The sequence below is a fragment of the Seriola aureovittata genome, chromosome 19 (genome assembly GCF_021018895.1).
Source record: "Seriola aureovittata isolate HTS-2021-v1 ecotype China chromosome 19, ASM2101889v1, whole genome shotgun sequence".
Taxonomy (NCBI): Eukaryota; Metazoa; Chordata; class Actinopteri; order Carangiformes; family Carangidae; genus Seriola; species Seriola aureovittata.
In genome coordinates, this window is record NC_079382.1 from 7,002,576 (window position 1) to 7,015,180 (window position 12,605).

A 12,605-nucleotide genomic window follows, 5' to 3' on the forward strand; every position below is an offset into this window, starting at 1 on the left:
TGCTCATTTTCAGTACAAACATATGTGACAAACTTAAATTGTAGTAATTAGTTCAATACTGTGGGTGCACAAAATGAAATTAAATTGGATTAAAATGAGTATTCACTAAATTTGATTAATTTTACAGGGAGCTAAAATTAATAAATAAGTAGATTTAGTTTACTGCCCTATGAACAAACCCTAAGAGAGGACAAAACCTGTACTTATTGTTTATGCCTTAACATTCTATTTGATTATAAAGTGGTTTGTATTGTAATGACTAATAATATATGACTGTGGTTATTTTATGAACTCCTTAATTGTTTTAAACACAGGTGAGAAGTATCTTCCAGAGGACATACGGGGAGGTAGTAACGCTGTGCCCACCAGGAGAAGAGGACAGGAGGAGCTTCTTCTCTGAACTGCTGCTGGTCCAAGCAGCCAGGGCTCCACCACGCCTCAGGAGTACAGGTACTTACTATATTCATTTATGCATATCTGCAGTCGGTCCTAGAGGGCAGTGTTGTCTGCGTGTACCTCTTTCCTTCTCATCTCTGTTTGCAATCATGTTTTCAATCTGAGAATAGAGCCAACAGATGTAAGATATTTAGTGTGAGATTGGCCCAGTGTGAAGCCTGTATTTTCCTGGACATCTCTGTCCCTCACTCACATCAAAATCAGGCCCTGCCACTCCTCAATCACATCCCCATCCACCCCTCCAACTACCCCATGTCCTGTGTGTTCTCCAGCCCTCCAGTTCAACATGAGAGAAGGGTCCACTTGGGCTTTTAAATGGAAACGTTGCCTAGCATTCTTCCACTGATTCCTCATTGATGCAAGGCGGGGGTCTCCTGCTTTACTCGCCTGGTGCTCTTCAGGGGTTCTTGCCTGACTAAGACAGCGGTCTAGCTTCCAGCAGAGAGGCCTGCAGAAAAGCAGGGAGAGGAATTGCAATGAGAGGGCCCAGCCGCTATTAGCCATAATTAGAATCAGGGTTTTGGATTGCTGCTAGTGAGTGAAGCAGCCTTAGGTGCTCTGGAGCCTTCCTAACGATGTCTGCAGATGCCTTGGGCTAGGACCAGTGCCTTGGGAGAAGAGGAGAGGATATCTGCTTGCCTTGCTTCATCACTCTGTCACTGGCCAGAGGCTATTCCTCAGTGTATTTCAAAATCTGTGTTTGGGAAGGAATGTAGCTCTATATTATTTTCATCAGCTGCAAGAATGTTAAAATGTGTGTGTGTGTTTTTTTTTTTTCTGGGGTAAGTATTTTTTTGCTCTGTGTCTGCAATATTGTTAAGAGAAAATGGTCAAGGGTCAGGTTTGAGATGGGACTGTCTGGTTGTTCACATTCAACCAATGTATGTAGCTATGTGTATATTTTTTGCCTAGTTGGTTGTAGTGCTTTAGCAGCTAGGGCCTTTGTGTTTTGTTGTTTGGGTATGGTCATACACACAAGATTCTTTACTTTTTCTCTGAAACTTGGTTGGTGTTAGATTTGTAGGTCTTGCCTATAGATGGAAACTGTGTGAAAACTTTTTTTTATTATGGATAGTCCTCTTATTTTTGCCTCTAACTTTTTTTTTTTGCTCTCTCTCCTAACAGAGAGGTGTGAAGAGGAACTGCCGGTGGCAGCGGCTCCAGGCCCCAGAGTCCTGTCCGCAGAGGAACAGCGCCGCCTGGCTGAACAGGAGGAGAACACATTACGAGAGCTCAGGCTCTTTCTCAGGGACGTGACCAAGCGCCTGGCCACTGACAAACGTTTTAACATCTTCAGCAAGCCAGTTGACATTGAGGAGGTAAGGAGAAATTAAGTCATGGAGGGACCAGCACTATAAACTGCTATAGTGTGACAAAGTTGGGTTTAAGCCTGTTTAAACCCTAAACTATGTGTCTGTGTGTCAGGTGTCAGACTACCTTGAAGTGATTCGGCAGCCCATGGACCTGTCCACTGTCATGACCAAGATTGACACCCACAAGTACCTGACAGTGAAAGACTTCCTGGTGGATATTGACCTCATTTGCAGTAATGCTTTAGAATACAATCCTGACAAGGACCCTGGAGGTGAGGAGGAAAATTACATGGACATGGTCACATATACACACATGCACATACATGTAAGATACTTCACATAAATGCACATGCAACATAGACATGAAATGCATAAAAATGAATGTGTGCACAATTAACATGCTTGCGCCCATTCACATAAACACTATCATACCACCAAGTAAAATAACAGTTAAAAAACTAGCCTTCTTATGCTTATCTAAGTACATTATAGCACATTTTCTTCATTGATCCATGGATGGATCCATACAGCCCTTGTTAGGAAATTAGGATATTTTCCTAAAATCCATTTTTTTTTTTTTTTTTTTTTTTTTTAACACCGGACTATCATCTATCTTTAGGCTATGAATGCAAAACTTTTTTTTTTGCTGTGGCATAGGACAGTACCTTGATAATAAGTCACCAGTGGACTGTCCGAGAAAAAATGACCATGTGCTTTTGTAGTTATTGTTGTGTTCCTTTAGGCTCTGATTGTGTGAGTAAAAAATAATTAGATTTAACAACTTATGAAGAGGGTTTCCAGGCACTAAAACTGCAGAACCTCAAGATAGTTTTCTTCAACTTGGAAATTCAAATGAAGAAAAATGCATACAGCCCCCACTGAAAATAGCATTTCCACAGTGTAATTCATGCTCTGTAGCTGAGGAGGGCTGCATATGCATGAAATTTTAATTGTGTCTCTTTTCTTGCAATTTGAACCAACTTTTACCTCATCCTCCTTCCCATCTCAGCACCTTTTCCTAAGCCGAATATGGGCTTCATAATGAGTGCTGGAACACTTGTGCAAAAAAAACAAACAAACAAACAAACAAGGTCTGTTATTTTCAGTATCTTACAATTAAACTTGATTTACTTTTATTGTTTAAACGGGGTACTTATTTGGATGACAGGGAAAAGCCTTTGTGAAGAGAGTTACATGTTTGTGTGTACACAACAAATACCGTGGAAAAATGGGGAAAAAACGTTAAGAGCATCTTGTTGCACAAAAGAAGAAAGTACTTTCTACTAGAATCAAATCCTCAATAGCAATTCCAATAATGTTAATTGAAAGTTGCATACAGTAGCCTTGCTTCAGACCATTCAGTTGATGTGACCATTTTAATTCTCGCCTTGTGTGTTTAGCTGCTTCAGTTCCCTTGCAAGGATATAGTTGCCTGATACTAATGGGAAGCAATTCTCTGCCAGCCCAAACGAATAAATCATATCTGTCTTTGCAGGCGAGGGCCTGGGTCATTTGTTGGAATGCAGGGTCTACAAATGATACAATAAACGAGAAAAATGCAATTAGGCAGTTTAATAAAGAAGACTAACGAAGCCTCTTTGCCTGCTCACCCAATGCTTGGCCCAGGGAATATGGCCCACACTCTGCACAATTATGCTGCCGGGGAAGTTCTACACCAGCTCACAAAGTGCTGGGAAAAAAACCTCATTATCCCTCTGTGGTCTGGTTCTCCTTGTCCTTCACGCTGTCTTTATCATGCCGTCCTCCATGTAAAATCATGTTGGCTTCCTCTTCTTTTACCTCCCAACCTTGCTAAATAATTACTTTATGTTAAAAAGGGCAAAAAAGTGTCACAAATGCTTTTTTGTTGCTTGAGGGAAATGGTGCTAACAACTCTGACAACCCCCAAACCTTCTATTAACACGTAAGCAACAGCGTTGTATGTAAGTGCAGTCTTTTCTGTTCTAGAGGAGGAGGTTTGGCAGAGTCCATAAAGGTGCTGATGTGCTCTCGGCATTCCACCTGGCCTTTGACATCTCCTCCACTGACAGGCATTTTTGCTTTTATGATGCACTTGCATGTGCACACGCTCAGAAATACTCAGTAAAAAAGCACACACAGACTGCCTCAATTGCAATTAGACAGCCATCCTCCAATTAGACAAAGGAAGCTGGCATATTGTGACCCCTCTGCCACTCTCTGCCTGAACTGTTCTCCCTCTGTCTGCCGTAATGAGAGACGGCCTGTTTACAGTGGCTGTGCTTTTGGCCTGCCTCTTCAGCTCAGTCTTTATTTTCCCTCCATGGATGCGGCAGGAGGGAAGAAGGAGGATTTAATGATGCTGCCATACATCTAAGGGTAAAGAAGTGTTGTGAAGGTGTAAGGAGTGTTGAAGTGAGAGAGAATGAATATGCATTTAAAAGATATTTCAGATTGAACAAACTGTATACTGTATGTGCCATTATGTGTGTGAATGCACCCACCTTTGTCATAAAAGGGTCATATCAGGACTTTCTTGCATGTCTGAGCTCTGCCTGTTACTATTTCTCACCAAAGCCGGCTCTATCCTTTTCAAACTGTGAGAAAATGCTACAATCCCCTTTCTCACAGATACAGTGGAATGGGGTGAGCTTGCTATTCACTCTTTGTTTTACATACATGATAGGAAGAGGAGAACATGCAATATCAAGCTGCAAACTACAGTCTTGCACAATTCCATAAGCCTTGATGGTGGGTAAAAGAAGAAGAAACTGGTATCTAAGGGAAAAAACTGTGTTATAATACCATGGCAGAGATACTGATTGTAATCCTGCTTTACAAAAGACATGCCCTTGAACATACATGCACACACATGTTCAGAAAATCCCAGTTCTGTGTCTTCTGACACATACTTGTTTCACCGTCTCCTCCTTTCTCAGACAAGGTGATCCGGCACCGAGCATGCAGTTTAAAGGACACAGCCCATGCTATATTTGCTGCTGAGCTGGACCCCGAGTTCGACCGCATGTGTGAGGAGATCAAGGAAGTGTGCAGGAAGAGGGGTAAGAAAATAATTTCAACAAAGCAAAATGGAAAGCATATCTTTCAGTTACTGAAATAAGACACACTATCTATCGTACCGAAAAGTAAACTCCCATCTCTGCACTATTCTACCGGTAAGGGTTGACACCATAAAATTTTAACAGATATCTGTTAACATGGAACAATTTGCAAGTCCTACCATTTCCTTGATTACCACTTAACGACTTGTGGAAAGTATTTCGCAACTTAAGTAAACAAAAACACATTCATTTTTTTTGTTTATTACATTAATTTGTCAGGGACCATGTACAAAAAAAACTCATACAAAGAGAACAGATGTACCAGATTTAGCTTCTAGCTAATTTCCACCTAATAACTGCAGTTACTTGATAAATATCCATTATTTTGTCTTCACTGCCCTCTTTATGTAGGGATAGTTGTTTTCATTATATTACTGGCGGAGCAGACTAATGTAGCACACTAATAACACTGAACACAAAAACATCATTTGTTTATGTAAATAAGTAAACACTTTGGAAGAATACTCATTCACTTGAATAATGAGCCCTAGCCAGTCCATGTTAGCTGTGTAGTTCTTTGCCTGCCCTTTCTTTTTTTGTAGAAAATCTTTGATAGATTATTTTGGAGAATAGAAACCTGCTTTTTGGAGAAAAAAAAACTCTGTGTGGTAGCCCAGTAGCACTTGATGGAGCAGTCAGCTTTTAGAGCAGAGTATGTGGCGCAGAAAGGAGTTATGCCTGAGGCTCCAGTGTTCCAGACAGTACCTTCTGTGCTAGCTGTCTGCCTGGCGCTCTGCATCTGTACACTCACCAAACAGCCCCAAGCAGTGCTGAGTGGACTCAGGGTAAATCTGAATTAGTCTTATGCACATAGAAATGCACATATATACAATGTGTTTAAATAATAGGCTTAAGCTTTTAAGTATTGGGTTTTATGTTAGTTGTCAAATATTTGAGCACAAAGGCATGTAATCATATGCAAATGTTCCTGTTGCTATACTTGCCAACATGGGAAAAGGCTAAATAACACTTCTGTATATTGAACACTTGACCCATGTAACACCACTGTCACTTATCCATGCAAAACAATGTTTAAATACACTAGGCACTAAATGAAAATGTGTAATTTGTGTGTGTTATCTTGACTCAGCTAGATTAAGCTGTGCATTTGCTAAGACCAAACATATCTGTGTATTAGAGCCCAACCGATACTGGATGTTTGGGGCTGATACCGATATTAGGGAGTAAAAAAATACCGATACTGATATATCAGCCAATATAAATACATACATACACACGTGTGTGTGTGTGTGTGTGTGTGTGTGTGTGTGTGTGTTCGTTCACACTTTTGAAAAAGATATATAATTAAAGCAGGAGATTTTACAGTTTAACAAAAAACTTTATTGTCCAAAATGACATCAGTGCACTGAAACGGTAAACTTCACTGGAAAGTAAATAACAATCAAAATAAATACCTAGAAATAAAAAACATAGGGGCAATTATATATAACTTTAATGAAAACAAAATATCAAATATACATAAAAAGCTGCCTATATAACTTGACTTGACCTGAGCATCTCCACTGCATTATTGCTTCTTAATATAAGTATTAATATCAGCACATATTGGAGATTATATGCACTGATACTGATATATCTGTGATAGGCCAATAGAGGCCAGTAGAACCTGACCGAAAAATCAGTCGATAAATCGGTTGGGCTCTATTGTGTATGTGCAAGTACACCTGCACATGTGCACAAAATCTTACACACACCCACCTTAGAAATCGATTAGAAGGAAGACAATACTGCATAGCGTCACTATTGGTCTCTGCACCCACAGTACCAGAGTACATTGGAGTACATTGCAACCACAGTTAATTATACAATATGCATTCAATATTTAGCCTAGACTACAGAATCATAAAGAAATCCACTCTGGCCACTATATTGTGTTTTTCTTCTTTTTATTGAATGACCATGAAGATATGTTCCTTCCTGCGCTTCATGCTATTTGAATTTGCTAGCATGAGAAAACAGAACCATTCCAAAAATGACACTTGGTAACTCATGATGCTATTTTTTGTTCTGCTCTTCCTGAAAATTTTAAAGTTCACAAGTGTACTGAGGGAACTGCACATAAAGACACAATTTCTTTAAAAAAAAAAAAATATTATCTACACTATGCACAGCACTACCCCCCCGAGGGCCTATTGACTTCTGACTTAAGCCACAGAGGCCTGACTCTTCTGTACCAAGCGGGGTACTTATCAAAGAGGAAGAAAAAGAAGTCACTCTTTTCTTTTGATTTCCTCTTTTAGTAACTAAAAGCACAAGATGCTAAATGAATATTGCAGGAGCAGAAGTCAACTGCCTGAGAGGAGGAATACAGCAGTGTAAATATTTCATCTTGCAGTCAAGGTCCTGCTATAAAGCTATCAATTAGTGCAGCAAGGCTTGATGTCCCATTGCAGCAGTGTTCAAAACTCACAGCGTATCCAGGGGGATTTTCTCCCCCATGACAAGATGAAGGGAGCTGTAATAATTTTGACCAAAAACTTAAATATCACTTGATGTCAAAGTTGAAATGTCTCAATTTCAGGGGCTTGCATGCCTATACGCTCCACTTCTTTTTCATTCACTTTTTCATGCTTTTCATTCTTGTCAAACTCAAGCTCTCAGAGTGAAACATATAGCCATTGCAAATGATATCTGTAGTTTTTGTATCAATATTTGTGCTGATTGACTTGTGGTTGCACTGTGTTCACCATATCACTTCCTCTGGTCATCTTTGTCTGTCAGATCACATTTTTATCATTGTCTGTCAAAGTACGATCCTAGTCTTGACTTTTGGTGTTCTCTCTCTCTCTCTCTCACACACACACACACACACACACACACACACACACACACACACACCAACACACTCTGTATCCTGCCAGGAATGTGTTTCAGAAGTGTTTTCCCGTTTACACAAACACACATGCACACACAAAGAGTTTTGTCTGTTGTTGGTAACTGATCCTCTGTGGGCACTGCAGACCTCCAGACGCCAGCTCAGCTGACGGCAGCTCCGGGCACTCTGGCAACCAGAAAGTACCACACTGTAGGAGAGGAGCAGGCCAGGATCAGCACTCAGGGTGAAGCCACTGACAAGCAGTGCACCACTAGTGAGTATTCAGTCTTGCACACCACACATCTTTATAATTGCTACACAACCTGAACAGGGTGATTGATGAGATTTACAGAGTCATCATGCACATGTGTGCTCTCGTAACCCAACACACCCACCTTATAGGACAAGTTGAATGACAGTAGTGCTGAGTCCACTGCCAGGGCAGAGAATGTACACCGTCACCATGCCACAAATAATTGTTTTGGTAGAGACCTTATCCTGTCAGTTTGCCTGTGAAATGTGAAAAATCGTCATATTTACCACAGTAATTCATTATATTTTACAATTTTCTTAACTTCACCTACAAAATACATGTATGGTAGTATTTGTGAACATGCACATACTGAATGTATCAGTGTATTTTTGAGAAATCAATGCATCCTCGGCTGAAACAAAAAGACATAAATCAGAATGTCTCCAAGTACACTATTACCCCTCTGTTTGACTCACACACACCGAAACTTCGACACTCTCTGTCTCACCTTGTTTTTTCTCTGTCTCTGATGCAGCAGCAAGCAGCTGTGTTGTATTACAACAGTATACCAGATGTATGTGATGTCATACACCTGCCTACACACATACACGCATACAGATACATTTCTCAGTGGTGGAGAAGCAACACAGTGAGCAGCCTCATTAGCAAGACTGCTCTCTCCTAACCACTCAGAACATGACCACACCACAGAGCAATTACATGCCCACCTGTGGCAAACGGCAGGTGCCTCAGGGTGAGGGGAGGGCCAGTCATGAGCAGGGGGCAGACTAATGAGGCTGTTACCTGAACGAATCAGAAGTAAGCAGTTTTTACATGTAATCGGAAGAATTCCCTCTAGCTTCCACCTGGGCAAAATGTGGAGAATGAGATGGGCAGAAAGGGGCACCCTCTAAGGTCATAATGAGATGTTCACAGTCTGCGTAAGAGAGTGTGGCGGTAGAGTAGGCGGCATTTATAATGACATATGATCAGACTGAAAAAAGATTGTGATGATAATGGACTGTTAGCTCAGATTGATTTTTGTGGGTGTGCAGTTCAGCTGTCAGACACAAGGTGGTGCTTGTCTCTCATGAGAGTTGCTCATGGAACCCCTGCTGTGTGGGTAAACCCTTCCTTCTCTGAGGGAGATGGCCCCCCCCTTGAGAGATGAGGGCCTCTGTTGGCGACCATAAATACTAAGACTCTGAGCATGTATAAGTCTCAAGCTTACTGCTATTTATCTTGTCCTGCTAGGCCAGGAAATACAGCGATACAGTTGGGAGTGGATATTTAGACTTAAATTACCCCCAAAAATAATAAAAATCAGTCCAGGGTAAATTAATGGCTCCTCAATTAAAGGCTGTAACACCAGGCTTGACTTTTTGTTTTGTTAAGGGGTGGAGATGTAGAAACTATTATAAACATTTCAATCTAGTACAATACAGTACATCGCTAATTACAACCTAAGTTGCCATATGGCTCATTCAACATTTGTGATTTACTACCTTGATATTTTATTGTATCACAAGATATTGTACAGGTGTACCTAATCAACTTGCAAATCGGTGTAAATTATCAGTGCATATGAATTAGGGCTACAAAAGTTAAAGTATTGATTTATTTATTGCTCATCAAAGTTATATAATGGTGAAATAAACAAATGATTAATTTGGGCAGACCTAATTTCTTCTGTTTTTAAGGGTAGCAGCCAACAGTAGGCCTGTGATGCTACTTTTAGTGGCAGTCTTTATCTACAAAGCTAAATGTCACAGATGCGGACCACCAATTTAGAAGCTCTTGGGAGAGTCGTTATCAGCCTCCACCAGAAGCTTAATTAATTAGGCTAACTCAGGTGATTAATTTGTGACATCGCCAGTTCTCACCTGGAACACCTCAGCAAGGCAGCTATTAGGCTAATTGATCACAGAGTCAGTTGTGTATCAAGATATGACACAAGTCCACAATCAAAGCACAGTGCACTTGCTGGAGGAAATGCCAATTTGTGTGCTGATATTAAAGAAGAAATAAACAGTTAATGAATTGCACCCGCTGCAGCTAAGGTCATTCCAGGGCTTTTAGCTTTCCCTTTCTTTTTCTGCAGAAGGTCAGGACTTGAAGGTTCAAGTTATCCTAGATCATTACCTGCAGGGTGAAGCCTATCTGGTTCTATATGGCTTTTATCTGGGCCGCCTCTCCTTCTCTCGCCTTCCATCCCTCTTTTCTGTTTGCCTAAGGCTGAGAGTTGCCTATGACATACAAGTATAACAGGGGAGTGGTGGCAGGAATGAAATGCACATTCATTCCTTCACCTTTCGAACCGTGAAGAAAGTTATGCGAAAGGCGTTTTGAAAGATATTTTAGAATCAGGTGTTAAAAGCAGTGGCTGTGGATATGCCTAGTTGTTCAGATCTAGATAGGTGGAGCATCTGCTCCCGCTGTAAAGACAATCAGGGATAGGAAGATGGAAGACCTTGCTGCTGTTAATGCAAAAGAAAACAGGAAAAAGGATGTGGTTTCCATTAGCTTGCATAGATAGGTCTGTCATGGTTTCTCTGCTCCCCCATTCTCTCAGCCTTTCTCTCCACCCCGTCCCTCTCTCCTGTCACTCCCTCCCAGGAGGAGCAGAAAACCCAAGGCCCATTACCTGGGCCACAGCCTGGGGTTCATTCGTAGTGCATCACCACAAGGATCTGGTTCATATGGAGTGCTTTCCTTTCATTAATAATTAAGTCCCTTCAGTTTTTTTCAATCACTCATGACTGTTTTTTGCAAGCTAAATCAGATGGGTTATTTCTGTGACAGTGAAGGCATACGCTATTTATTTCTTAACTAAAAATCAATGTCTGATCTAGGGCTGGGATGATTATCCGACGTAATCGACGTTGTCGATTATAAAAATTATTAGACGTGGAATTTTAGTGTCGACGCGTCGTGTAAAACCACACAGGGTAAATGTTCATAGAACAAAACCGGAACTTTCTAATGGGACCGTTTATATTCATTGTCTTTGGTTTACCCGGATACAAGCGCAGCGCAAGGGCTGGGACAACGTGGTGACGTAATTGAAGTCATTTACTACATGAATGATTTGCGTCTGTGTAATCTATTTGAACAACATGGCGGCGTCTACCAGCAGTACGACGGAGCATGTGGAGCAACACGCAGCAAAAAAGGCTTGCACACGGTCCTCCAAAGTTTTGGAATACTTTAATCTTGACACCAACAGTGCGGTAGTCTGCAGACTCTGCAAAGTGCATCTGGCATATCACTCTAGCACGACAGTCATGCACGAGCACATAAAGAGGAAACACCCTGGTGCAGTGTGTGTGTGTGTGTTGGACGGGGCAAATTGTTATATTAAATGACTAACTGGAAAATAATTGCAATAAAATTACTGTTAGGTTAATAAAAAAAATAATCGTTAGATTAGTTGAATAATCGAAAAAATAATCGCTAGATTAATCGTTTAAAGAATAATCGTTTGGGACAGCCCTAGTCTGATCATTCTCTTGTTTTCCTTATTTGTCATACTCAGACTGAAGTCATATGTCACTTTTCCAGTTTGGCAAAAACCTTTATCAGTCTGTTTTTCTTGGCATGGTTCACCAGTGTTTTTCTTCTTCCAGTTGACAAGATTGTCCTTATTCAACTGTTGAACTGTTTGCAGAAGGAAAGAATAATGATGTAGGCACTGCATAATGTGTCCTCCGCGTCACTCAATAGCATGCCCAAGGCAAAAGCCACTAGGCTGCATTCATGTAGACAGAGCACTGCTGTGGCTTGCCTCTCCCCTGTCTTGTATCTCGCATCACAATAAACAGATAGCTCCTCTCCCCACTGCCAATGTCAATCCATCACTAGACCTTGATGGGATATTTAAAGTAATAATAAATACTCCCATTTCCTTTTATCTCAGACTGATGTAGTTACTGCTTAAAAGGATGGCCTGGATTTTTTTTCTCAGGACAAAAGGACAACAGGCACACAGTCTGTACATGCTGAGATGGTCACAGTGCACAAGTAAATGGGTTAATAAGAAGGCACTTTTTTAATTTAAGAAACACAAAGAACTGTCGCAGACAATTTTGTTTACCCAGTTTTCTCATCTATGCCTTTTCTGTTTACAAAGATGTCAGATCTACTATACTTATTGAAGGTTACCCTTGACATAAATGTGTTATGCATGCTAGCTGATGTCCTTAAAGACCCCCTCCAATGAAAATCAAGTTTTAACCTTGTAAACATGTCCACATGGTTTTTAAAATAAAAACAAAGACAAAAACACGATACATCAGGGGCAAAATGATTAGTCAATTCCATGGCTTGGAGTATTTACACCTTAGTACTCCTGTGGACCGGATTCACACAACTAGGGTTTCATATGTTGCAAACCTGAGGAACCAATCATAGGGAACCTGAAACTGAAAGTTTGCATTAGCACAACCACTAATGCTATGCCAACTACTGTCAAGTTAACAAGCTAACAAACAAACATGAACAAATAACAGATGCTAACTGCACTTACTGTTCTGATAAGTCTGGTAGTCACCGATTTTGGTGCACAACAGACTCGTCATCTGAGTCTGGGTCTGACTGATGGTCAAACATGTATGGCTGTATCTCCGATTTTTCCTTTAACTGTAAAA

At 40.7% G+C, this 12,605-nt stretch overlaps 1 protein-coding gene across 1 annotated transcript in view; it reads left to right on the forward strand.

The window, feature by feature from the left end:
- atad2b (ATPase family AAA domain containing 2B) overlaps positions 1–12,605 on the forward strand; it is a 70,798-nt gene that overhangs the window by 18,001 nt on the left and 40,192 nt on the right. Inside the window, exons 20-24 of the mRNA XM_056405468.1 lie at positions 315–450; positions 1,582–1,775; positions 1,882–2,041; positions 4,688–4,810; positions 7,852–7,980. Coding sequence (XP_056261443.1) covers positions 315–450; positions 1,582–1,775; positions 1,882–2,041; positions 4,688–4,810; positions 7,852–7,980 — 742 coding nt within the window. The remainder of the gene's footprint in view (positions 1–314; positions 451–1,581; positions 1,776–1,881; positions 2,042–4,687; positions 4,811–7,851; positions 7,981–12,605) is intronic.